General features: G+C 41.1%; 1 protein-coding gene across 34 annotated transcripts in view; it reads right to left on the bottom strand.

Moving 5' to 3' along the window:
- IQSEC1 (IQ motif and Sec7 domain ArfGEF 1) overlaps positions 1–27,504 on the bottom strand; it is a 465,124-nt gene that overhangs the window by 56,372 nt on the left and 381,248 nt on the right. For all 34 annotated transcript variants that reach the window (XM_072989683.2, XM_078385370.1, XM_072989694.2 and 31 more), the window contains 2 exons: positions 17,069–17,351; positions 14,150–15,414 (listed from right to left, as the gene is read on the bottom strand). In XM_072989683.2, the coding sequence (XP_072845784.2) occupies positions 14,150–15,414; positions 17,069–17,351 (1,548 nt within the window). The remainder of the gene's footprint in view (positions 1–14,149; positions 15,415–17,068; positions 17,352–27,504) is intronic.

The following is a 27,504-nucleotide window of genomic DNA, read 5'->3' as shown; positions in this document are numbered from 1 at the left end:
TTGCATAGCAAAAGCTATTCTTCACAATCCAAATTCAGAATTCTTACCCCCTCTCTGAACTCCATCATTCTGTAACTGCAAAACTAAACTAAGACTCATTGTCCCTATGGCTGGGAAAAAAAGTATAACTTTGCTTTTATTAACAGTTCCCCATTTAAGGAGAATCATCAACAGAGCTGGGTGGGGAGATAGTGGTACTATACCCACTCTGCTTGGACGGGCTGCTGGTGCTTACCATGTTGTGTATGTGTGTGTTCTGTGCCATCAAGTAAGAAATAACATACAGTGAGATATATAAGGGGTGGTTTTACCAGTTCCACACCCTCAGTGAGTTTCCATGGCTCAGTGGGGATTTGAATCCTGTTCTCAAGAGTCCAAGTCCATTCTTCTATCCACTGCACCACACTCTGAATCCTGTTATCACAGTGTTTATATAGTGTTCATTTATGATTCAACACAGACTTCTATGGATTAAACTTAATTGTTTATTACATATTATGGTAAATAGATGAAGACTGGTTTGGAAAATGATTTAAGCTTTATTTATCTATATGTGGATAATCATACTACAGTATTATACTCATGAACATGTGGAGTCTTTCAGAGGTCTGACTCTATGCATAAACAGAAAACAGACACAGAGCAACTATTAAGTACAGTGGTCAAAACCCTATTGGATATATATGCATATGCAAGAGGAATTTCAGAAGTTGCTATGGCTAACTGCAGATGCAGGAACATTCCAATGTGTTTCTATCAAGGGCTGCCCTGAGCTTGATGATCTTATGAATTTTCTTTCTTTCTTTCTTTCTTTCTTTCTTTCTTTCTTTCTTTCTTTCTTTCTTTATTTATTTATTTATTTATTTATTTATTTATTTATTTATTATACCCCGCCTATCTGGACTACCAGACCACTCTAGGCGGCTTTAAAATGACTTTTCAGAATAATCAAGAACAGCAGTTTCCTGTATGGCTGGTTAAGGACTCCTCTTATCAAATCGGCCTAAAGTTTATTTATTCATATATAGGTCACAGTTTGCAGCAGGCCAATTTGAATTAATGAAACTTACAAGGGAATTGACTCACCAAATTCCCATTGATTCAGTGGGCCTACTTTAGTGCAATTTACTATGATAAGCAACAGGATTTCAGGCAAAGAGTATTGGACCAGAGTTCAAGAGACCTGGGTTCAAATCCACAGAAACATTTGACGGGGGGGGGGGAACGACACTGGAAAACCACCTTGAACATAATTCAGACATACCATAAATAACATCATATAACAACATCAATTTAATGTATTTTCAATGGTTTCTTTATACTGTATATATTGCAAAGGTCTTTGGCCAAAGGAAATTATCTCAGCACCACACTAACAACTGAGCACCACATTATCCCAATATTTCAAGTACCTGGGCATCTGTAAATAGTTATATTTGCAACAAAAAATACTGCTAAGTTTCATATTCTGAAGAAAATGTTCTTATTCAGAAAGACTGATATGACAAGAGTTCTGAAACATAATTTGCAGGAAAGAAAAAGATGATCACATGGGAAGAATGCAAGGAGCCAACACCAAATTAGAAACTAATATTTTTATAAGCATTATTCTTAGCCTTTCAAAGATATCTGTTTTTGAAAAATGAAACCATAAGTATATGTTTATGAAGACCACCACTGATATATAGGAATTCAGAAAGTGTTGTAAGGGATTGCTGGCATGCATGGCCAATATTCAAGCACGTGTAAAACTTGAACCTCAATCACATGGATGAAGGCAAAAAAGGTTGTTACATCTGCAAGGCAAGAAAATATGTTACATATCTGATGAATCATGGGCTTCCAAGTGAAGCAATGTTTTCCACATTTCGCAACAGGTTGTTGAATGTGTGAGGGTATCATAATTATTAGCTGCCTATTTTACCAAGTATTGTTTACTAGCTGCCAAATTTAGAATAAAAAATACTCCTTGTTAATCAAAGTTAAACAACAACAGACCACCTTCTCTGGAGAATAGAGGGGTAAGGAGATACAACAATTTACTGAGCAGGACACAATATGCATGTCATCACTTGGTGACCTATTCATTTATATGGCTCTGTCAAGTAAAGATGATAATCTTGTGAGATCTGTTGTGCATTTGATCTAATATTCAGAGAGGCTACAAAATTCAAATTGCCAGCCAACATATTGTAAAAACAGGCACAACCAGTTTACAAACTGGTTACATGTTGTGAAGAAAGAGAGGATTTCAGACAATATGAAATAGCTTTTACCTGTCTGTGACCCTATGGAAACATGGGAACCTGACCAAACAAATGGAAAGGTGAGCATTTGTACGGACAATTCTCACCTTGCCTTCCTTTTCGGAACATTTCAAAGAAAAAGAAACGGACACTCCTATGCTATCCTTTACCAGATAATATTTCAAAGTGGACTAATATTCTCATGTTCATGCTACATTTCCAAGTACTCTCTTTCATGTATATTGGGCATCCCTGAGTGAGTTCCCTTCCTTGCTTAAGGGCATGTAAATATGGCTGTTAGAAGGAGAGCTATTGAAGAAGATACTGAGGAAATAATCCATTGTCCTGATAAGTGATGGAAGGGATGAAAGTTAATTAAATTGTTAGGCACAGCACTCCACCCAAAAACGGCCCATTAACCTGGATATGGAACAACTGATTGGTTCAAAATTGGGAAAAGAGTACAGCAAGGCTGTATATTGTCCTCCAGCTTATTTAACTTATATGCAGAATACATTATGCGGAAGGCTGGACTGGAGGAATCCCAAGCCGGAATTAAGATTGCCGGAAGAAATATCAACAACCTCCGATATGCAGATGACACCACTCTGATGGCAGAAAGTGAGGAGGAATTAAAGAACCTTGTAATGAGGGTGAAAGAGGAGAATGCAAAAAACGGGCTGAAACTCAACATCAAAAAAACTAAGATCATGGCCACTGGTCCCATCACCTCCTGGCAAATAGAAGGGGAAGATATGGAGGCAGTGACAGATTTTACTTTCTTGGGCTCCATGATCACTGCAGATGGGGACAGCAGCCCCGAAATTAAAAGACACCTGCTTCTTGGGAGGAAAACAATGACAAACCTAGACAGCATCTTAAAAGCAGAGACATCACCTTGCCGACAAAGGTTCGTAAAGCTAAGATTTTTCCAGTAGTGATGTATGGAAGTGAGAGCTGGACCATAAAGAAAGCTGACCATCAAAGAATTGATGCTTTTGAATTGTGGTGCTGGAGGAGGCTCTTGAGAATCTCCTGGACTGCAAGGAGAACAAACCTATCAATTCTAAAGGAAATCAATCCTGAGTGCTCACTGGAAGGACAGATCCTGAAGCTGAGGCTCCAGTACTTTGGCCATCTCATGAGAAGAGAAGACTCCTGGGAAAAAAACCTTGATGTTAGGAAAGTGCAACGGCAAGAGGAGAAGGGGACAACCGAGGATGAGACGGCTGGACAGTGTCTGCGAAGCAACCAACATGAATTTGACACAACTCCGGGAGGTAGTGGAGGATAGGAGGGCCTGGCGTGCTCTGGTCCATGGGGTCACGAAGAGTCGGACACGACTTAACAACTAAACAACAACAACTGCCTTGTGGCTATATCCACCAATGGAAAAGGCTTCAGGAGTTAACCTCAAGGCAAAATCCGGAGCCGGAGTCCCGGAGGCAGTTCGTGATGTTCTAGCAACTCCTGCAATGTCACTGGCACCAGTTGCATTGGCCCTTGCCTTTCCATTGGACTATTTCAGTGATGTGAAGAGGGGGGATATGCTGCTTGTGTAACAGTCTATCCTCCTGATCTACGTTGGCTTGGGCATGTCGTGAGAATGGCTGATGGTCAGATTCCAAAGGATCTCCTGTATGGAGAATTAGTGCAGGGAAATTGCTCCAGAGGGAGACCACAGCTGCGATACAAGGATATCTGCAAGCAGGATCTGAAGGCCTTAGGAATGGACCTCAGCAGATGGGAAACCTCAACATCTGAGCGTTCAGCCTGGAGGCATGCGTTGCATCATAGCTTCTCCCAATTTGAAGAGACACTTGTTCAGCAGGCAAAGAGGCAGTCCCAAAATCAGCAAAATCAGGTAGCTGGACAAAGCAAATGCAAAGCGTGCTGCTTATATACCGCCCCCATAGCGCTTCAAACACTCTCTGAGCGGTTTATAAGTTAATTATGCAGGCTACACATTGCCTCCCCAGCAAGGTGGGTACTCATTTTACCGACCTCGGAAGGACTGAAGGCTAAGTCAACCTTGAGCCGGCTACCTGGGATTTGAACCCCAGGTCGTGAGCACAGTTTTGGCTGCAGTACAGCAGTTTAACCACTGCGTCACGAGGCTCAGGGGACAGATTCACTGTGGACGGGATTTTCACTTTCAAATTGGCCTTCTCAGCCACACTAGACGCTGCTCCAAGACTTCTATTCAGAGCACGTTACCATGGTCTCTCAAGACTGAAGGATGCCTACACTCTGCTTAGGTAAGAGAGTATGGGATAGGTTATACTATAATATGTTCTTTTCTGGTGTGTTCCTCCTTTTAATTTTTCTCAATCTGTGTTGTGCCTTTATGCTACTAGAGTGAGAAATCCATTTCTGTGTAACTATGTGGAAACTTTGTTTTTTACTTTTTGTAACAACTTGTTTCTTTTCTTTTTTTCCTTTATAATAAAATACATAAAATCTTTTCTAGTTGTTCATTGTATTTTGGGGTACAGAGAATTTTGTGATACCAGCTGCAGTGTTCTGCCTCAGAAAGCTACTGCAATTTGGGAAATATGTAAGGATAGTGGCAACACATTTGTTAGTTAAACTCCCTGGAGACACTTGCCAAAACAGAAAGGTGGAGTGTGGGAGCAGAAAAGTGGTTACTGTTGGGCGCGATAGACCCTTATCCTTAACCTCATCCTCGAGTGTCCCATCTCAAGACAAAGAAGGCTATAATGGTAAAGCGGCTATCAGGGGGGTCTGACCCAGGTACCATGACACGGTGATCAGAGTTGGGATATGATACCACAATCATCTGTTCTGTGAATGGTTCTTAGGAACTGATTTGGTCTAAGAGAAAAAAAATTGTGAGACTACTGGACGTAAAAGAGGTAACACAATTTGTTGTTTTGTAAGGGCAGTAGAGACGAGTGCCAGGGAAAATTCCCTGTTAGAGGACATGTTTGTGTCACCCAGAGTGGGGCACCTTAGATTCGTGATGTGGGGAAATGGAAGTCTCCAGGGCATATGGATGACTGTGTGAAGTCAGCACTGCCAAACTAAGAATCCTTTTGTGTTCTCTAGCAGCCTCACTGGAAGGACAGATCTTGAAGCTGAGGCTCCAATACTTTGGCCATCTCATGCAATGAGAAGACTCCCTGGAAAAGACCCTGATGTTGGGAAAGTGTGAGGGCAAGAGGAGAAGGGGATGACAGAGGATGAAATGGTTGGACAGTGTCACCGAAGCGACCAACATGAATTTAACCCAACTCCGGGAGGCAGTGGAAGATAGGAGGGCCTGGCGTGCTCTGGTCCATGGGGTCACGAAACAACAAACAACAAGCAGCCTATTTAAAACAACAACAAAAAATACATATGGGTATGTGTCCTGGGTAGAGATGTGCCATTCCTTTTTGGGGTGAGGGGTGAGGGTATGTCTAACTAGGAGAATGTTCCAAGAATTCTGCTGGCAGAAATTTGGGAGTTTCAGTCCACTGATCCATACAGTACCTGCAGGGAAAGGTACTGTCCTTCTTTTTGGTATGGCATATCCTACTTTTTGATAATGTGTAAGTGGCTGAGCAGAGACAAGATCTGAACCTAATGCTTCTTATTCTGCATCTGACACTCTATGCACTACAACCCACTGGATGAATTCTTCATGGGTATCAACTGTTCACTATAATTATACAGTAGCTATTCCTGTTTTGTTCACCAATACATTGCCAAATCACCCACTCCATTTCTGACATGTCTCTTCTTTGGCCTGTATTTTAATTCATATACATAACCTTATATTCCCCTTTGTTGTGCTCTCACTACTGAAAAAATGCCTTTGTTCAAACAGCTGAAAAAGGCACCTGTTTTTGCTTTTCAATTAGATCTAGTTCTGAATTCCAAGGAACAATACATGAACTAGCAAATCATGGCCTGCATAATTATAATCAGACAGCTGCTTGGCTGTGATAGCCAACCATGCCTTTCTTTTTTTAAAAACAGTCTTTTGCAGTAAGATTCTATCCTGATCAGCCATTGTGACATAAAAATTTGTCTTAATCTAAGCATGGAACTCTGCTAGAACAAACTGTGTGCTTGGAATGCTTAAAACGTGGCAGAGCTGATTGGCTAAAAGCGATGTAATGGTGCCATTCCAGTATCTGGAGACATTTCCAAGCAGCTAATTCTGGACTCTGCTCCCCCCCTTTTTTTAAAGACTAAATGTTCAACATCTGGAAAGGTTTTTTTATACAGTACTCCCTATATAAAGAGGAGTAAGGGAATTCCCACACCTATTTTTGAATGGAGCCAGTATTTCACTATACAATTGCTTGAATTCTTTCATACTATGAACCTATCCTCCCTGTTTAAAAATTCTCAACTATTTAAAAATGAAAAAAAAAATAACAAAATATGTTTTTAGTTAATGTTGCTATGATGGCATAATCTGCACTCCAGATGTTCTAAGAACACTCTGTCTCTCAAAAGGGTGCCATTCAGTTCACCCTACTCATTCTCCTGAAGACCAGAGCTGTAACTAACAATTTTGGCAACAGGAACATGAGAAAGAAATGGCAAGAAATCTCAGGTGATTAAACTTGGCAATCCTCAGCTGGAACTCAGCACAGTTACTTCACTGGACTTCAACTCTCAGAAGAGGCAGCCACCTGGGAATTCAGGGAGTTCAAACCCTGCCCCCTCAAGTGACATTTCCACACTTTAGTCCCAGAGAGATTAAAGATGGTCAAAACCACAATGTGTTTGTCTGAGTTTGATGGGAAGAGTGACACCGACCATCTCACTCTACTTTACAAAAGGTAACTTCTTTGTAGCATCCCCAATTCTCCCTTCTGCCCAGGGCTTCTCTGCCTTCTAGCTCAGCACAAGGGAAAAAGAACGACTGTCTCTACCCACCCCTGCCCATAAACGTCCTCCAGTGATATAGGCAAGCTGGAAGAATTCTCCTCCACACATCTACCAGACCATCTCTTTTCAATCTTGCTTCTGCTCCTTGCATGCTTTTCCAGAGGCAAGGAAACCCAGCCAACCATTCCTACACTGTGCAATTCACACTCTTCCTTCTGCTGCTGCATCAGAGCAAGCCTTAGCTCCACCAGCAAGACAATTAAAGCTCCTGGCGTTTAATTTTTTGCACTCCCTAAAATGCAGCGCTCCGGTTGCCCCTCCCTGAATAGATTTACTGAAGACCAAAACGGACTCATACTGAAAATAATGAGAAGCAAAAGGGCCACTCAAGACCTATCCGATGGCCATTTAGAGCTGATTTGTTTGTTATACAGCCCATCTAGCAAACTGCTCTGGCAGTCTACAACAGAAATAAAGAAACATACATTATATAAACATAAATTATATAGAAGCTATCTATAAAAAACAGAATCTCTTGTTGTAGATAACAAAACAAGTGGCACAATAAATATGGCTAAGTATAGTATGCCTTCTTCATGGATTGCTGCCTTGTCGTGGCGAAGGGGCTTGAGTAACTCAGAGAAACTATGGGCTATGCCGTGCAGGGACACCCAAGACGGACAGGACATAGTGGAGAGTTCCGACTAAACGCAATCCACCTGGAGTAGGAAATGGCAAGCCACTCCAGTATCTTTGCCAAGAACGCCCCATGATCAGAAACAAAAGGCTAAAAGATATGACGCTGGAAGATGGGCCCCTCAGGTCGGAAGGCGTCCAACATGCTACTGAGGAAGAGCGGAGGACAAGTACAAGTAGCTCCAGAGCTAATGAAGTGGTTGGGCCAAAGCCGAAAGGACGCTCAGCTGTGGACGTGCCTGGAAGTGAAAGGAAAATCCAATGCTGCAAAGAAAAATACTGCATAGGAACCTGGAATGTAAGATCTATGAACATTGGGAAGCTGGAGGTGGTCAAACAGGAGATGGCAAGAATAAATATCGACATCCTGGGCATCAGTGAACTAAAATGGACAGGAATGGGCGAATTCAGCTCAGATGATTATCATATCTACTATTGTGGACAAGAATCCCGTAGAAGGAATGGAGTAGCCCTCATAGTCAACAAAAGAGTGGGAAAAGCTGTAATGGGATACAATCTCAAAAATGATAGAATGATGTCAATACGAATCCAAGGCAGACCATTCAACATCACAATAATCCAAGTTTATGCACCAACCAGCATTGCTGAGGAGACTGAAATTGAACAATTCTATGAAGATTTACAACACCTTCTAGAACTGACACCAAAGAAAGATGTTCTTCTCATTCTAGGGGACTGGAATGCTAAAGTGGGGAGCCAAGAGATAAAAGGAACAACAGGGAAGTTTGGCCTTGGAGTGCAGAACGAAGCAGGACAAAGGCTAATAGAGTTTTGTCAAGAGAATAAGCTGGTCATCACAAACACTCTTTTCCAACAACACAAGAGGCGACTCTATACATGGAAATCACCAGATGGGCAATATCGAAATCAGATTGATTATATTCTCTGCAGCCAAAGATGGAGAAGCTCTATACAGTCAGCAAAAACAAGACCTGGAGCTGACTGCGGTTCTGATCATCAGCTTCTCATAGCCAAATTCAAGCTTAGACTGAAGAGATTAGGAAAAACCACTGGGCCACTCAGGTATAATCTAAACCAAATCCCTTATGAATACACAGTGGAAGTAAAGAACAGATTTAAGGAACTAGATTTGGTGGACAGAGTGCCTGAAGAACTTTGGATAGAGGCTCGTAACATTGTCCAGGAGGCAGCAACGAAAACCATCCCAAAGAAAAGGAAATGCAAGAAAGCAAAGTGGCTGTCCAACGAGGCCTTAGAAATAGCAGAGAGGAGAAGGGAAGCAAAATGCAAGGGAGATAGGGAAAGTTACAGAAACTTGAATGCAGACTTCCAAAGAATAGCAAGGAGAGACAAGAGGGCCTTCTTAAATGAACAATGCAAAGAAATAGAGGAAGATAACAGAAAAGGAAAGACCAGAGATCTGTTCAGGAAAATTGGACATATCAGAGGAACATTTTGCGCAAAGATGAACATGATAAAAGACAAAAATGGGAGGGACCTAACAGAAGCAGAAGACGTCAAGAAGAGGTGGCAAGAATACACAGAGGAATTATATCAGAAAGATGTGGATATCCCGGACAACCCAGACAATGTAGTTGCTGACCTTGAGCCAGACATCCTGGAGAGCGAAGTCAAGTGGGCCTTAGAAAGCCTGGCTAACAACAAGGCCAGTGGAGGTGATGGCATTCCAGTTGAACTATTTAAAATCTTGAAAGATGATGCTGTTAAGGTGCTACATTCAATATGCCAGCAAGTTTGGAAAACTCAACAGTGGCCAGAGGATTGGAAAAGATCAGTCTACATCCCAATCCCAAAGAAAGGCAGTGCCAAAGAATGCTCCAACTACCGTACAATTGCACTCATTTCGCACGCTAGCAAGGTTATGCTCAAAATCCTACAAGGTAGGCTTCAGCAGTATGTGGACCGAGAACTCCCAGAAGTACAAGCTGGATTCCGAAGAGGCAGAGGAACTCGAGACCAAATTGCTAACTTGCGCTGGATTATGGAGAAAGCCAGAGAGTTCCAGAAAAATATCTACTTCTGCTTCATTGACTATGCGAAAGCCTTTGACTGTGTGGACCACAGCAAACTATGGCAAGTTCTTAAAGAAATGGGAGTGCCTGACCACTTTATCTGTCTCCTGAGAAACCTATATGTGGGACAGGAAGCAACAGTTAGAACTGGTCATGGAACAACTGAGTGGTTCAAAATTGGGAAAGGAGTACGGCAAGGCTGTATATTGTCCCCCAGCTTATTTAACTTATATGCAGAATACATCATGCGGAAGGCTGGACTGGAAGAAACCCAAGCCGGAATTAAGATTGCCGGAAGAAATATCAACAACCTCCGATATGCAGATGATACCACTCTGATGGCAGAAAGTGAGGAGGAATTAAAGAACCTTGTAATGAGAGTGAAAGAGGAGAGTGCAAAAAACGGTCTGAAACTCAACATCAAAAAAACTAAGATCATGGCCACTGGTCCCATCACCTCCTGGGAAATAGAAGGGGAAGATATGGAGGCAGTGTCAAATTTTATCTTCCTGGGCTCCATGATCACTGCAGATGGAGACAGCAGCCCTGAAATTAAAAGGCGCCTTCTTCTTGGGAGGAAAGCGATGACAAATCTGGACAGCATCTTGAAAAGCAGAGACATCACCTTGCCAACAAAAGTCCGAATAGTCAAATTATGGTTTTTCCTGTCGTGATGTATGGAAGTGAGAGCTGGACCATAAAGAAAGCAGACCGCCGAAGAATTGATGCCTTTGAATTGTGGTGCTGGAGGAGGCTCTTGAGAATCCCCTGGACTGCAAGGAGAACAAACCTATCAGTTCTAAAGGAAATCAACCCTGAGTGCTCACTGGAAGGACAGATCCTGAAGCTGAGGCTCCAGTACTTTGGCCATCTAATGAGAAGAAAAGACTCCCTGGAAAAGACCCTGATGTTGGGAAAGTGTGATGGCAAGAGGAGAAGGGGACGACCGAGGATGAGATGGCTGGACAGTGTCTGCGAAGCAACCAACATGAACCTGACACAACTCCGGGAGGCAGTAGAAGACAGGAGGGCCTGGCGTGCTCTGGTCCATGGGGTCACGAAGAGTCGGACACGACTAAACGACTAAACACACACACACAAGTATAGTATATATTCCCCTTCTTCCTCCTCTATCCCAATTAACTGGGAAGGACCTCCACAAAAACTTCCCTTTAAAAAGCTCTATTTTCAGGACCTTTTAAAAGGAGTGAAGGGAGGGTGCCTGACATAACTCCCAGGGAAGCGCATTCCATAAGGAGGGTGCCACAGCTGTGCAGGCCTGGCTTCTAACTGATGCTTTCTGGGCCTCTCAAGATGTCTACACTATGCAGGCTTGAGGTCTGTGAGGTCAGACTGGCAGTTGAACTAGGCAGAAAACATGTAACAAGGTCCTAAACCATTTAGCGCTTCATATATTAGAACCAAGACCTTGAACCTGATATGGAAGCAAACTGGTAACCAGTAAAGGCAGACCACAGCTGGAGTGATATGATCAAATTCCCTCACCCAACAATCAGTTTGGCTGCCACATTCTGGACCTCTTGATGCTTCCACATCAGCCTCAAGGGAAGCCCTACACAGAATTTATTGCAGTAGTCTATTTCTGCGACTACCAAAAATTGTGGACCAGTGTTGTTAGACCTGACATCTAGGTAGCACACAGCTGGGCAATCCACCAGAATTGGAAAAATGTGATATGTGCCACAATGGAGACCTGTTTTTCCATGGTTAACACTGGGTCTAAAATTACACCCAGGTTGTACATCTGATCCTTAAACACAAGGGTAAATCCATCAAGAGGAGATACCCCACAGACGGGTAGATGGACCTTCCAATAACATAATCTCCATCTTGTGTGGATTCAACTTCAGCCTATTTTTGCTAGTCCAGTCCAGATTGTGGTAAGGCAGCTCTTTAGCCACTGGACAGGATAATCTGCAGATGGATTAAAGGAGAAATATAGCTCCATATCATCTGCATACTGATGGCATGAAGCCCAAATCTCATGATTACCTTAAGCACTGGGGAGATTATGAACCCTTGTGGGTCCCCAAAAGGAAAAACATACTCCTCCAAATCATTGGCCAAAGTCCTGTTGTTTAGTATAAGCCAAATCTTAACTGTTGGTCTCTTCCTCCCTGGCAAACAAAGTGTCCTCTCTGATATTCTAGGGGAGGGGGTGCATATACATTGAGCCAGCATATGTATGCACCCGAGAGTCACAGTGGGGATAATTTATCAGGGAAGAAGGATCAAAAGTTACAATTTGGCTTATCCTAAGTAACAGGATTTTGGCCACTATGTCTTTCTTACACTCTTTTACACACACACACATACCAAGTTATGTCTAGGAAAATACTGAGAAAAAACAGTATTTTATGTCCTTGTCATTTGTAAAACATTACCTTGTGAAAACAAAATTGACAGTGCTTAAAGTATTAGGTATTACAGAATTAGCAGGTAAACTGATCATTCACATGATAAGCAGCAAGCGGTCAAACGCCTACACACATCCTTTCTTGTTTCCTGACATCTTACAGGACTTTCTGCTTTGGCAGAGACGGACATGATTACTACTTCCCAAGAAATATTGCTCCTTGCATCACTGCTACTCTTTGTTTTTCCTTACTCATCCCTAAATGCTGACTAAACTGTAAATGAAGTTGCTCTGAGATTTCTTAACTGCAGATGCTCATTTGTTCTTAGTGTAGTTCTTAGTATCTCAGGTAGCCAAAATTTTAATATACATGTATCAGAAAGAGATCATAGTAACAGGGTAAAGATTTATTTTTAGAGGCAGTTGTATCTGACACTTGCTAAATTTGGCTGAATCAAGAACATGCTTTTCTGATGCAGGAGTCTAGTGTACATTGTATTCGCGAAGGCTTTCACGGCCGGGATTTAATGGTTGTTGTGGGTTTTTCGGGCTTCTTGGCCGTGTTCTGAAGGTTCTGCACCTTCAGAACACGGCCAAGAAGCCCGAAAAACCCACAACAACCACTAATGTAGATTCATTGAACAGGAAAAAAGTGTTCTTGGTCAGAGATGGCTCATTTTAATCGAATCCTGGCTATTGTGAAAATACCGAGAACTCTTTTAAAAAGTACTTTGCAGACAGACAGACAGACAGACAGACAGACAGACAGACAGACAGACAGACAGACAGACAGAACAACAAAGAACACCAAACCAATTGAACAATGTCATCATTATAGTTCATACCATTCATGGAATTTGGGTGATTCAATATGCTTCTAAGGAATGAGGAAACCAACCAGACAAGAAAGCTGAACTGGGAAAAGTGAATAAACTAATAAAATTCATACAGCAAGTTTCACAGACCCCTGGCTCTGGAACTTGGTGTTTCATTTCCCCAAGCTACCCAATCAACTTATACTTTGTATTAAATGGATGCATGGCGTGAAAGAAATATTCTGAAAAGGACCACTCCTCTGCCTGAAATGCCAGCTTAGACCAAACACTACTTTAAAAAAAATAATAAAAAATAAATTCCAGGTTTAAGTGGTGGCCTAAAACAACTATGATTAATATGTAGATTGTAAGTTTTCTGATATTTCGGTACCAAAAAATAAAAAAAGAAAGCCATGTCAGTTACATCTGAAAACTTATTATAAAAGCCAGTTTGGAAACTTCTTATTCCAATTACAATTATAAACCATGGTAAAGGAGTAAGTGCTGATAATTTTCAAAATACCAATTTTGATGACAATTTATTCGCGAAGGCTTTCACAGCCAGGATCTAATGGTTGTTGTGGGTTTTTCGGGGTCTTTGGCCATGTTCTGAAGGTTGTGCTGTCCTCTGAAGATGCCGGCCACAGAGACTGGCGAAACGTTAGGAAGAACAACCCTCAGAACATGGCCAAAGAGCCCGAAAAACCCACAACAATCACTGATGACAATTATTTTTCATGTGATATAGGGAATATAAAAGCTGGAATGAGTAGTGGTAGTGAGAGAAAAGTAACCTGTCCTTTTCAATTTTTCAGTTTCATTATTACTATTTTCCATAGTTTTCTTGAATTTTCTTTTTCATCTCTTTTATATTTTCTCTAAAGGAAAAAGAAGCTTTGTTTCTCAAAAAGATATATACCATGAGATTTAACCAGTAATACATACGTTGCTGGATGGAAGGAAAGATAGGGAGAGAAAAAAGTAATAAGCAAAAAGACAAGTGTATATACACAATACATGTTCTAACCCTCACAGCTGCAAATAATTCTAGTCATTCCACAATTTGGAATAATTTACTTAGTAAAGGGGGAAAAACCCCACAAGAATGCACCAGTAAACAAAAAAGAATGTTAGAAAAAGCACTGCACTCACTTATTAAAAAGGTTCAGTCCAATCCTGTAGTGACGTTTCCTGATGACATCATTACTGAAGGCAGGAGAATCCCAGCTATTGCGAGTCTCTTTGTGGTATGTTTGCTTGCTCAAGGTTTGTTCCCTTAGGCTGTCTCGAGAAGAAGATTCTGAGCTGCAGTTTATTGTGTCATTGGAGTTGGAAGTGCTATTGATGCTGTCGTTATCACCATCAGAGTAGTCGGATTCAGATTTGCTTTGCCTGTTTGCTGTGCCATTAATGGCTAAGTGGCTATCGATGGGCCTTGGTCTATGCCTAGTCTCCGGGTCTTCTCGGGATATTATCTTGGTTGGGATGCCATGTGAGATGTGTTTTGGGCTTCCTTGTTGACTAGTAACTCCTCGGTCATACGCATTCTGCCTCTTTAAGGATCCTCTCTCCGAACGATCACTTAAATCCACTGAACTGTCACTTGGTGGTTCTATGGTTAACAAAGGCAGATGATCCATCCTCATCCGCTGCTCCTGGGATTCTAACGAAGGGGTACTCCTGCAACTGGTGTCAGTATCCATCTTATGATCTTTGTGTGCCATAGACCAATATTCTTGAGATGGGTTCACTGACCGAAGCCTTAGGTCAGATTCTGTGCTTGATGGCCTATCTACAGACTGGGAAAGGGGAAGTGGTGGGGAGAGTTCTTCCTCATCAATATATAAGGTAACATCACTATACGAGGCAGTCATTTCATCCAGCTTCCTGTGATCCACATTATGGCTTGTTGGTTTAGTTTGACCACAACTGTCCCTCTCTAATTCACGACCTCGGACTTGATCAGCTATTTGCACCTCGTCAGAATGCAGGCTACGACAATTTAACGCATCATCTATTGACTCTGCAAGAGACTTTACTTGTCTTGAGAAAGCATCCTCAAGCTCTGTTATGGCATCAGCAAAGTCAGTGGATGCTGCTGGAGATTTCATAGCAGCCGACTCACCCAGGTCACTACATTCAGATTGGACAAGGGCTCCTATTTTTGAGCCATCATTTGTAACAGAAACTTGTTTTCCTTCAAAGTAGGAACTGTGGACTTTTTCAGGTCCTTCAAACGAAAACTGCATTCTCATATTGGACAGCACAATGCGTCTTGACATACGATTTTCAGACATAGAACTCCTAAGCCGCTCAAAGTTCTTGTTCATCTGATACTGGCGGAAGGCAGTCTGTATGGTACGAGCAGCATGTCTAGTTATGAGACGGCCTCCATATTTCCGTTCTAGCATTTCAACCTAGAAAGAAGATAGACATGCTTTATAACACTCTAGGGCTTAACTACATGCCACTTTGGTATGATACTGTGATTAGAGTTGCAAATTAACACAGAAAAATATAGGAATCTAAGATCCAGAAAGATTTCTGCATTGAAAATATATTCAGTATATAATGACCATGGCCTAGATACAGCAGTATATCTAATATCAGCAGAACTGGGCCTTTCTTTTTCTTTCCATGCTGATAAAGCCCTCTATGACACAAAAAAACTACTTTAGAGGGTTTCTCAACCCTTCACAACAGGTTTTTAGGGTGCACTGGAGGCTGCATAGGGGGAGGGGATCACAGTTAAGTAGTAGAATCCAGTGGAAATACATCACTGAATTCTGGTACATATTACAATGGAAATTACTTATCCAACTGCACTTATTGATTGATTGATTGATTGATTGATTGATTGATTGATTGATTGAATTAATATGCCGCCTTTCTCCCCACAGGAGATCCAAAGCAGCTCCCAACAACTAAAACTGTAAAACAATAAGCAGTTTTAAAACATCATATAAGAACAATATTTTTAAGAAATCTATGTATATCGAGATTAGAACCAAAATTAGAAATAATTTAAAAACATGTTAAGAAACATTTAAAGTTAATAAACAATGTATTAATGACACACTTGTGGCTTAAAAGCCTGACTGAAAAGGAAGGTCGTTGCCTGATGACGGAAGAGCGAGAGGAAGGGGGTTCTCAGGTTTTCCTGGGACAGAACTTTCCTATTTCACAGTGAGATTTAACAACATTTATTACAACCCAAACTAGCCAATATTCTATTTTTTCTATCAAGAATTTAGTGCACATTTAAATCATAAAAATTCTTGGTTATGTTACCTGATACAGTGCTAATTATTTCCATCAATGCAGTTTTTAAATACAAATAAAACAGTAATACAATTGAGATAAGAAAATTATAAGTAAAAATGAGGTTTGCATTCAACAAATTCCATTTTAGAACATCATGCAGTAGCTAACTTTTACTGGCTTCAAAAATATGTCTGTGAAGCTTACTTTTAAGCTCAAACAATTCAAGCATTTAAAAACGATTCAAGGTCATTTAATCCTAAACGTATAATTATATTTAATGGTTTCTATCAAATGTTGCATATATTTTCTACTATGCTTTAAAGCAGAGGTCGTCAACCCCTGGTCCGCAACCCAGTGCCAGTCAATGGCCTCAGCCCCCCCAATGCACTATCCTCCCCACAGCTGCTTTGTGCATGCATGTGAGTGTTCCCCCACCCCTTCATGCATGTGCCCAAATGTGTAAAATTCAATTTACAAAATACAAAGGCTGGTTGTATCTGTAAGACTATATAAATGTGTCTACTCTTTATCATATTAAATATAATCCTCCTCATTCAATTATCACTTTCTGACTCTTCGCTGCTTGGAATGCTGGGATTAAAAGTCCCACTGGGCGCATTCTCAGCATCCTTGTGGAGCATTATGGGTGACCAAGTAAGTGCCTGCGTATTGTACTGTATACTGCACAGTAGCAGGCAACACTGTGAGGGCCACATGAAATGGCCCAGCGGGCTGGATTTGGCCCGTGGGCCTTGAGTTTAACACATGAGCTCTAACCTGATTCCTATAAATGCATCATTCAAATACCTGCTTATCTTGCAAGTCAGATGAGAGTTCATAGCTTTCTGAAAGGGATCTCGATCTTTTTATCGCTTCTTCTTCTGCTTGTTTTCTCAGTATGGATGTTGAGTGCTGAAGCTTCGGTCTCCGGGGTCTTTGCTGCCCAGGAGAGATGGAATACAGCCCGTATGGAGAATGATCGTAATGGTCTGGACTTAGAGCTGAACTGTGAGTTATTGTCCCTTGGTGATAGGTAGACGGACTGTCCAATGATGTACCAGTTTCACTTCCAGGAGCTTCACCCTCAACACTAAAGAGATACAAAGGAGAAAACCAAATCAACTGAGATCCAGTTCAATATATAATCAATGCATCCTGATTTCATTAATTGTATCTGTAATAATAATAATTTTAATTGAATCATTTTGGGAAACTAAACATTATCATGTTCAATAGCCACTGAGGGTTCCGTTACCAACAATTCAAAGAAGATACTTTTTACAAATACAATTTGCTGCATGGAATCTAATACAATTCAGTGGTGCAAAAATAAAAACAAGATTTACAGCCCTATTTAACTTTCTTTGGTAACTTTATAACAGCTTTAGTGGCTTAAGCAATCTTTAGTGTAAGTAAGAATACTGATGTTTTCAAGCTATTAGTTTATATTTCTGCAATTCACTGGAACCTTAGATTTTAAAAATCAAAAAACATACAACACTTTATTAAGCTATCCTATTTTACTTGAACTAAAACATATTCTGCTTATTCAGTTACAAATTACTTTGAAGAGGGAATAGATAGAATCTTTGCAGTTAACTACAGCACACACATGCAGGGGAGTTCACAATAATAAATCAATTCACAAGTGTTATATCAAAGTATCAATAAGCCCTCTGATTAGATCATAGTAATAAATCCTGGTACAGCAATGATGATGATCAGAATCAGTGAACAAGTTTACATGCCCACATGAAACCACGTAGAAACCATTATTATTTAAGTTCATAGGACTGTCATTTTTGTTCTGAGAAAGATTTATTATTTTGTAAGCAAACCTGATATTTTTGCAAAGTTATAATAAATTAAATTTGGAACAGGACGTTTATTGTCAAACAAATGTAGAACTGAAGAAATATGAAATACATCATGTAGGATAAACCAGGGGTCCCCGACTCCCAGTCCACGGCCCAGTGCCGGTCTGTGGCCTAGGCTGGACTGGGCCATGGAGACAGCTCTCCCTCCCCACGCACTCCCCCCGCACAGTCCCTTCACGCATGTGTGCAAGCCCCCGTCCCTTTGCCTATGTGCCTGCACCCCACCCTTTTGCACATGCACATGAGTGCCCACATGTGTCTCCCCACCTCATCCTCCCCCAACCGGTCTGCAGTGACAAAAAGGTTGGGGGCCACTGGGATAAACTAATAAAGTAGATGGAGCCACCCTGAACCAAAGGAAAGGCTATTTTTGACTGAGTATTTATGGTTAAAACGGTAATGGAAGCATTTTGGCCATATACAGTGGTGCCCCGCTTGACAACAATAATCCGTTCCAGGAAAATGCTGTTAAGCAAAATCATTGTCAAGTGGGAAAAAACCCATTGGAATGCATTGAAAACCCGGTTAATGCATTCCAATGGGGAAATACCTCATTGTCCAGCAAAGATCGCCCATAGAGAACCGCCAATCAGCTATTTAAAATCGCTATCTTCCGAAGCTTCTGTCCGGAAAACAGCCATTTTGCGAAGGGAGGGAAGCCTTTTTGCAAAGGGAAGCCATTTTGCAGAGCCGGAAAAAACATCGCTTTTCGAACAAACGGTTTGTGAAGCAGGCACCTAATCAACGTAAAGCGAAAAACACACACCATAGGAACCATTGTTTTACGATCGCTATAGCGATCGCAAAAAAACTCATCGTAAAGGGATTTCATCATCAAGTGGGGCACCACTGTAGTTAAAATAAAAGACAAGAAACAACACCTATGCACACAGATTTATAAGATGTCGGAGTTGTTGTTCAGTTGTTGGGCATGTACTTTGCATGTGCAATATTCTTGATTCTACCCTTGGCATCGTTAGGGAGAGCTGGATAAACCTCTGCCTGAAACCTTTGATTGCAGCTGCCAGTCAGTGATGACAGTTGTAGCCAAGCATTGTTGCTGGATGGAATAGCACTCAGACACAGGAAGCCCCATCGGAATGCACTGGGGCTGAAAAAACAATTAACAAAAAACAGAGCAAGCCCCATCGGAATGCGCTGGGGCTGAAAAAAACACCACCACCAAAACACACACACACAAAACCACAGAACAGAAACATAACTCCTTCAGTGGGCCTTACTCATGAGTAGATCTGCATGAGGGATGGGCAGGGAGCGCACTGGCTTCCCACACCCAGTGGTAAACTGGAGCCACCCTGCTTCTCCTTCCTCCTTCCTCCTCCTGCACCACCACCACATGCCCTGTCCACAGAGCCCCTCTGACCCGCGTGCCCCAGCCCAGTGCCTTTGGCGGCCTTTACTTATGAGTAGACCCGCAGCCCTTACTCATGAGTAGACCTGTGCCAGGGATGGGCAGGGAGTGCACCGGCTTCTCGTGCCCAGCGGTGATCCAGAGCCTCTGCTTCCTCCTCCTGCACTGCAGGAGTAAAAAAGCTCCCTGACCCCCTGCTTTAACTGTTGGGGCGAAAGAGCTACAAAGAAGCAGCCTCTTCGCTACCAACAGTTTGAATTTCCCACCTTTTTCCGCTCACAAGTTGAAGCAAAATTTTCTGAGCAGAGCTATTCGTAAGTCAAAATGTTCATAGGTAGGGGCATTCGTAAGTCGAGGCATCACTGTACCATCTTTCCTTATTTCAAGGCAGTGTATAAAATCCTTTAGCCGTTTAAATGTTCAGAAATCCAAATACTGGTCTGAGACCTTGAATTGGACCAGAGCAATCATGGATTATAATAGATTGAATCAGGTTATGCTCCAAAGTGCCAAATGGATACCTGGTAAATTCAAATGACTCCCATACAGGCCTAATTCAGATCATTAATTCATCCTTAAATTTATATGTTGCCTTTCATCCAAGGAGCTCACAGGTAGCTCTCTCTTTTCTATTTTATTGCTGCATTAACTCTGAGAGGTATGTTAAACTGTTAGATAGTGACTGGCCTACGGTCACTATGTGAATGCTATGGCTGAGTGGAGGGTCGACTTTAGATGTCCCTGGTTTTAGTCCAACATATTTACTCTTTATATGTGCCTGCTGTTTTTAAAAATACTGTATGAAATTGCAAAAATGACCTCCTTGGTACCAGAGTACATAGTCCAGCTCTCACAAGCATGGGTGCATAGCTGCCTAATTCTCCAACAAGCCATCTATTACAGTGAGGATCTGGCCATTTTCATAAGCAGAACTAGAGGGGAGAGAATCTGCAGCATCTCATAAAAATGTCAGTAACAAAGAATTTAAAACCCACCTTGGTGGGGGAGAGGTTCATAAAGCTTCACTGGAAAGGTGGAAGAGAAAGGTTAAGTTTAGTTTCACGGGTCCTCTGGATGCTTCAGTCTCTTAAGATTCCTGATAGACTAGCTGCACTTGACTGGCTTGCATTTGAAACTTTTCAAGGTTGGAGAAGGATGGATTATAATTTCCAAGGTTAAAACCAGCACCTCAAATCAAGCCTTGAAACAAACTTGTGTTAAGTGCATATTCAACACAGTAAGTACAAAATGATCTCGCCACTTAGCCCCAGTGAAAAGTCTGAAAGCAGAATTTGTGCCCACATTTGAAATGTTAGAATAGTTTCCAAAGGGAAACCTGTTCTTTGCAGATGACAAAACAGTGATTCAACCTGTACCACCCCTTATCAGATATAAATAAGAGGGAGGAATGGTGAGACAGAGAGAAAGAGGGAGGGGGATTATTATCTGCGTATTGATGACTTTAAAATCCACATATCTTAATGACTTTGTTTTGTGGCTTCATGTAGATATTAGAAACACCACTGAGAACCAGGCAGAATTCTGCAGCATCTCGTAAGATAAGAGGTTCTCTAGTCAACAAAAAACTTACAGTCCTCAAGCATTGTTTTCTGGATCCCACTTCCTAGAGTGACCAAAACTAATTCAATACTGTATACTGTACTCCCTACTGGTCTTTCCAAGGCAACCACAGCCATGAAACTGAAAGCCAGTCTGAGTCTTTAAAAGACTGTTTCATTCAAAGATCTCAAGAATTGCATCTCTGCTATAAATTCACGCTTCTTGTGCAAAAATGAAATTATTAGGCACTGGGCTATAGCAATGCAAATCAGGAGTCTTTAATAATACTGTTTCAACCACCCTTTACTTCAATTCCTGAGTCATTCTCTCTCTCTTTTTTTTTACAGCTCAAGAAAAACAAAGATTTCTTACATATTATCACAATAAACAAATTAAATAGCCATCCAGTACTTCTTTTATAATTAAAAACTCTAAGATTAAAACATATCAGTCTTCAAGGTGTCACAAGACTGCTGCTTTTGTTGTAACAACTACCCCTATCAATCTCTCCATATTTTAATATACCGTGTTTCTCTGAAAATAAGACAGGGTCTTATATTAATTTCTGCTCCAAAAAATGCATTAGGGCTTATTTTCAAGGGGTGTTTTATTTTTTTTTCATGTACAACAATCTACATTTATTCAAATACATTTATGTCATCTCCTTCTAGTTGCTGCACAATGGGGTAGGGAGGGGTTTCACTGAACTGGGGCTTATTTTTGGGGTAGGGCTTATATTACGAGCATCCTGAAAAATCATACTACGGCTTATTTTCAGGTTAGGTCTTATTTTCGGGGAAACAGGGCATTTCTTGAAGCAGCCTATGTATAGAAAAGAACATCTGAGCAGAAAGGCAATAATACAAGGGTCAAATAATTTACACGGGATATTGAATTCTGACTACAGAGAAGGACAAAGAAGTCAATCAAAACCAAGAATATGAGTATGTCTTCCACTTAGATGTAAAACAAGTCAGTGTTGACAGCTTCTTTCCCTAGTGTCCTAGTTTAAATTTTTATACGCTCTTGTCAAATATTCTCGTTTTAACTTATTTTCCCCCTACTCCAAAAACTGTAGTAATATAAAAAATGTGTTATAAAGAAAGGAAGCACACATATTTTGAAAGGCAAATTATAATGTAACATAACTGAACTAAAATTTGTCTTGCCCACTAAAGATTCAGTGACACGACAGGGACTTCTTAGTCACTGCTAACTCTAGGTAGGGCTAACAGAGGGTTTATTAGTCAGCTGCCCTTGATTGATACTAATTTTGGGGGATGTTCGGATGAGCATATAGCTTGTTATTTTTGGCTTCCTTATGTGCAATGTGGTTCCCCTTTTTCCTGGTGACTGCACATGTTTTAAGTAAGAGTGACAAATCCTGCTCCTTTTGCAGTCTGTTCCGCTTCTTTCTGGCACAGCCCTAGGGCTGCCGTTCATTTAGTGCAATTGGGGGTGGCCCTGAACATCTCATTCTGTACTCCATGTGGTTCCTTAATTTGGTCCCAGGGAGAGCTGAGGGCAGTGTTCTCTTCAATGACAACCTTGCAATGTATGCAGTACGCTGTGACAGTAGAAAAGAAAGGCAAAGAAATCCTCCTCCTTTTGTTTTCCTTCTCACAATTTAAAATAAAATTTTCCTGATGTAGAATTTCAAATATTTGGGAGCAACGTTCCCTCTCATTTTCCACCAGCACTGAAGGGAAACCCCACCCCCCACACATAACATTCTGGCTGCGACTGGAACCAAATGAGTGCAACATTAACTATGGTGTGCGGCATGAATACTACACTGCACAGCCGCACAGCTTAAATGTTGTAAGAAGGTATCCATACTAAGCTGATGCATTGTTTTAGCTCTATTTCACTTAGAAAATTAAACAAAAAAGGGGGAAGTTGCTGCAGCCTGCAGAATGACACCCACAACAAAAGACAGGGAAGGGTGGGATCTTCAGTAATCAAAAGGGGGACAAATTGGAGTGATCTGTAGTGCTGTCTAGAGCTGTCTTACAGGAGAAGAAGAAACATCTTGAGTGAATGGAAGGATCACCAAATGCAAGATAAAATAAATTGCACGAAAGAACATTTTAAACATGACCCAATTTGCTATAAATTCCCGGCTTATTGCACCCTAAATTCTTTAAGAAAGCTTCAAAATGTGGCACTAAATGCAGAAATACACAACACTTTTAAATAATAATATCAACAATGCAAACTGAAATAATATTAACAAGCTGAAAACTTTTAAGCCTAATATCAAGTTTTGTTTTATACACAGTGTTCAAAGCATTATAAACACTACAGAAAACATTATAAAGCAATATATATGAGACCAACTCTTCCTGAACATCTGTTAGTTGTGTGTGTCCCCAACCTCCAGAGGAACAGCAAATTTCATGTAAAGTGTCCAATTAACTGCTACTCAGCATGCGAACCCTGTCAAGTACAAGACTGAAGGTTCAACCTAAAAACTGTGTAAAAACATGAAATGAGCTCCCTTGGTCCAGACCAAGGGGGCACCTAAGCCAGCATAAGGTTTCTACTGCTAGAAAGCTTGCCTCCCTCCCTCCCTCCCCTGCGGGCTCCTCTGTGATGGTAGCTGAGGTTCGGGAATGAAGATGGGGAAGGAATCAAGAGGGGGCCACACCTGCCTAAAAGTAAGATGCAGCCTGCTGTGATCCACAGGATAATTTACTTCAATATCTTCAGCACCACTTAATCCAAAAGTATATACTGAGGTAGAAGATCCTTCCAAATGCTTAGGATCAGCTCATACAATCCTGCATTGTAAGGAGAGCTATCTCACAAGAGAAACACTGAGCATATTTTTATGAAACCCAGCAAAAAGAAATGTAGAGGGTTGTAACAATAAACCAAATGAACATTATGTGATCATAAGAAAGGTTTATCTTAGTATGTATAGATATCACAGCCTGAATCATCACCACCACTATCATCATAATCATAATCATAATCATAATCATCATCATCATCATCATCATCATCATCATCATCATCATCATCATCATCTTAGAACTGCAGAGCTAGAAGAGACCTGATGGATCATCAAGCCCAGTCCTTGTCAAAGAGGCACAGTGGGGAATTGAACACTCAATATCTCGCTCTGCAGAAAAATACTTAAACCACTGAGCTATCCAGCAGTTCATACAAATGCTAACATGATATTCCATATCAAAAACACATCTTAAGCTATGGAAAAGTCTGTATTCAATTAAAATAATTAAACTTCTTAAAGAAGAACATATATAAATCATGATCCATCTCACATAAACCCAAGAAAAGGGCAGTCAGCTCCAAGCAGATCTGAATAGTATCTGCAACTCTGGATTGACAGACAAGACTAACGCCCTAGCATGGCTGCTTATTATTCTTTTTAAACATTCAATTCTTCAAAAATATACCTCCCTGGTAATGAATGTAGGATACTGTGCTTCTGCATACATGATTCAAAATGCCAGGAAATGACTTGGTATTGCTGCACAGTATAGTGCCCACGCTGCTAGCGGGGACAGGGGAAGCAAGGGAAAATCCCAGAAGCTATTTTCATCAGTGAAGAACTTCTCATCCATACAACAAAGCAATTGGCATGGCTGCTTTTTGAAAGGTGAGAAGGGTATTTATTGTACCAAAAGCTCTATGAACATTTTGTGTGCATGTTCCTTCACCTTTAGAATTTTTTAAAAGGGAGTTAAAATCAGTAAATATTGTAACTTGAGACCAAAGTTAAAATAATCCATACAATGTTAAAAAAAAAAAGGAAAAAAGAAGACAGAGAAGGACAGAGAGGAAAAATCAGCTCATTTGAAGTGTGGTACTGGAGGATACCTTTGGAGATACCACAGACCAGAGGTCCCCAACCCCCGGTCAGTGACCCAGTACCGATCTGTGGCCTGAGCCGGACCGGGCCACAGAGACAGACCTCCCGCCCCTTCCCGCATGCACTCACCCCCACTGTTTGCGCATGCGTATGAGCACCCACATAAGCGCTGTGCTGCCATTCACACATGTGCACAAGTGGCATGCCTGCACAAGCGCTGTGCCGCCATTCGTGCATGAGAGAGTGTGCTCTTTGTGCATGCGCACGGGCAGGGGGTGCCCCGCCTTCCCCAGCTGATCCAGGGAAGGTTGCCACAGACAACCAGAAAGACAGGTAAGTGGTTACTCAAACAAGTCAAGCCTGAACTCTCACTAGAGCAAGAATGAATAAACTATCCTACCATGTACATATAATCAAAATACGAAACTGTCCAGAAAAGACAGTGTTGCTGGGAAAGGGCAGTTGGAAGGGAGAAAGACATGAGTCAGATTAACTGAATACGAGAAGCCATAGCTATTAATTTTCAAGAATTTCTGAGAAATGATAATATTGTTCAGAAGGAAGGGGGCAGTACTAAGAAAGGATACCCTAACATGAAACACTGTTTGTTTGCAAGATCTGAGCAGAACTGTTAATGACAGAATATTTTATATGTCACTAAATCATACAGTCACCACACAACAGGAGTGACTTGATGGTATATATCATTTTTTGCTCTTTCTTTTCTTAATTACCAAACAACTGTACAGTGACAGGATGGGTGGAATCCTTGAGACTATGACAGGATATAGGTACCAAAGCTCTGCTATCAGTGAGTAAGGCCATCCCGACACACAAAGCAAAACGCAGTAATTGTACAGTTTAAACGAGTAGGCTTCCTTCAGTCTTGAGAGACTATGGCAATGTGCTCTGAATAGAAATCTTGAAGCAGCATCTAGTGTGGTTGAGAAGGCCAATTCAAGAGTGAGAATCCCTTCCACACTGAAGACAAGTACAATCTGTCCCGTCCAGCTCCCTGATTTTGCTGGTTTCGGGACTGCCTCTTTGACTCGGCCTGCTGAACAAGTGTCTCTTCAAATTGGGAGAGGCCATGCTGTTAAATGTGTGAGCTTCAGAGTATTTGTTCACTATTCTTTTTAAATATCCTCTAAAAATATTTTATAACCAGACACAGAATGTACGTTTGGCATGGAAAAACTTGAAAATTCAGTTGGGTCCTAACTCCTGATTCACAGGTTCAAAAGTTAAGACTGACTCTGGCCTGGAGTTGATTCCCCTTTTGAAAACTTGTGTTAGGATCCTGGTTCCAGAAATCCTGAGAAAATGTTTTACTGAAAGCACTCAGGGTTGGGTCAAGCACAACTGCTCTGTGCTTTTCTAATGCAGAAATACTTTGATTATGCTTTACATAGTTGCATGCTAATTCCATGTAGAAACATGGCAAACTGTCCCAAATTTCAATACTTTCTTTAAAGCAAGACTGTTTTTTTTTACTCTTCAAAGTAAAACTATTTTTTTAACTGTTTCTGTGATCTTTCATTGATCTCCAAACATCTCCCTTCCGGCCCACAAGGCTGCAACATTATATCCACTTTGCAACACTCTTGCTGGTAAGCCTGTTCTACTTGTGCTCCCTTTTTAAAAGTCTATTTGATGATCAATATTTCAGCCCCTGCAGCTGGACTGTTTCCGATTTTTTTCCCTTAGAGCAGGTGGGACCAACCATTCTCTTTCAATATAAGCAGCATCAGTCTTTTCAATTTATATGAGTTATTTTAAATTTGGGGTGTTTCGGGAACAGCCAGCCTGTGTCACCATGGGCAAGCTACACAGTCCCAGGAGGAGGCTCTCAGTAGAATGAGAACTTTCTACCTTGAAAATCCTGAAAAGCATTACCATATGTCAGAACTGACTCGATGGCACACAATCATTATTATATTTCTGAATGGGAGGGGGGAGTGTAGGGCACCACAGGGAGTAAAACAGTTTTATTTTAAAAACCGTAACTTGAAAACCTTTTGCCCAAACCTCCTGAAGTTTGGCATAGAGCAAGGGTGTACTATATACTACATATGTGCCAAATTAGGTGAGGATCCATTGTACAGTTTCAAAGATATAATTTTTTGGACTTTCACAATTTTTCGAATTGCCGTGTAGAATGTTCTTTTGTTGTACAATAACATCTCGTGTAGCAACTTGTACAGTAACATATTGTACAATAACTATCATGTAGCTAAAATCTACATGATTTTTTAAAGCTAAGGCCTTGAACAGCAACCCTGTAAACTAGAACAGCTGGAGTGTACAGTATCCAAAGAGCTACCAGAGTGAGTTGGTTTGACATGCTAATACAATATTGCACTAGCAAATTTACTACCAAAGGGAGAAATACAAATAGTGTTAAGTGCAGCCAAGCAGAATAGTTCTTCTTTCTGCTCTTGCCTGGCATATGATACTGCTTTAATTACTAGAAGTCAGCCCCCTGATTTAAGCGGCTGAAACAGTATTCTGGAATTAAGCTAAATAACCTATGGAATAAGGAAGTGAATGGCTTTCTAATTTAAACTTCCTATGAAAAGTTGTGTGAGGGTTT

This window comes from Pogona vitticeps, chromosome 2 (assembly GCF_051106095.1).
Source record: "Pogona vitticeps strain Pit_001003342236 chromosome 2, PviZW2.1, whole genome shotgun sequence".
NCBI lineage: Eukaryota > Metazoa > Chordata > Lepidosauria > Squamata > Agamidae > Pogona > Pogona vitticeps.
This window is presented reverse-complemented; position numbering and strand designations above follow the sequence as displayed.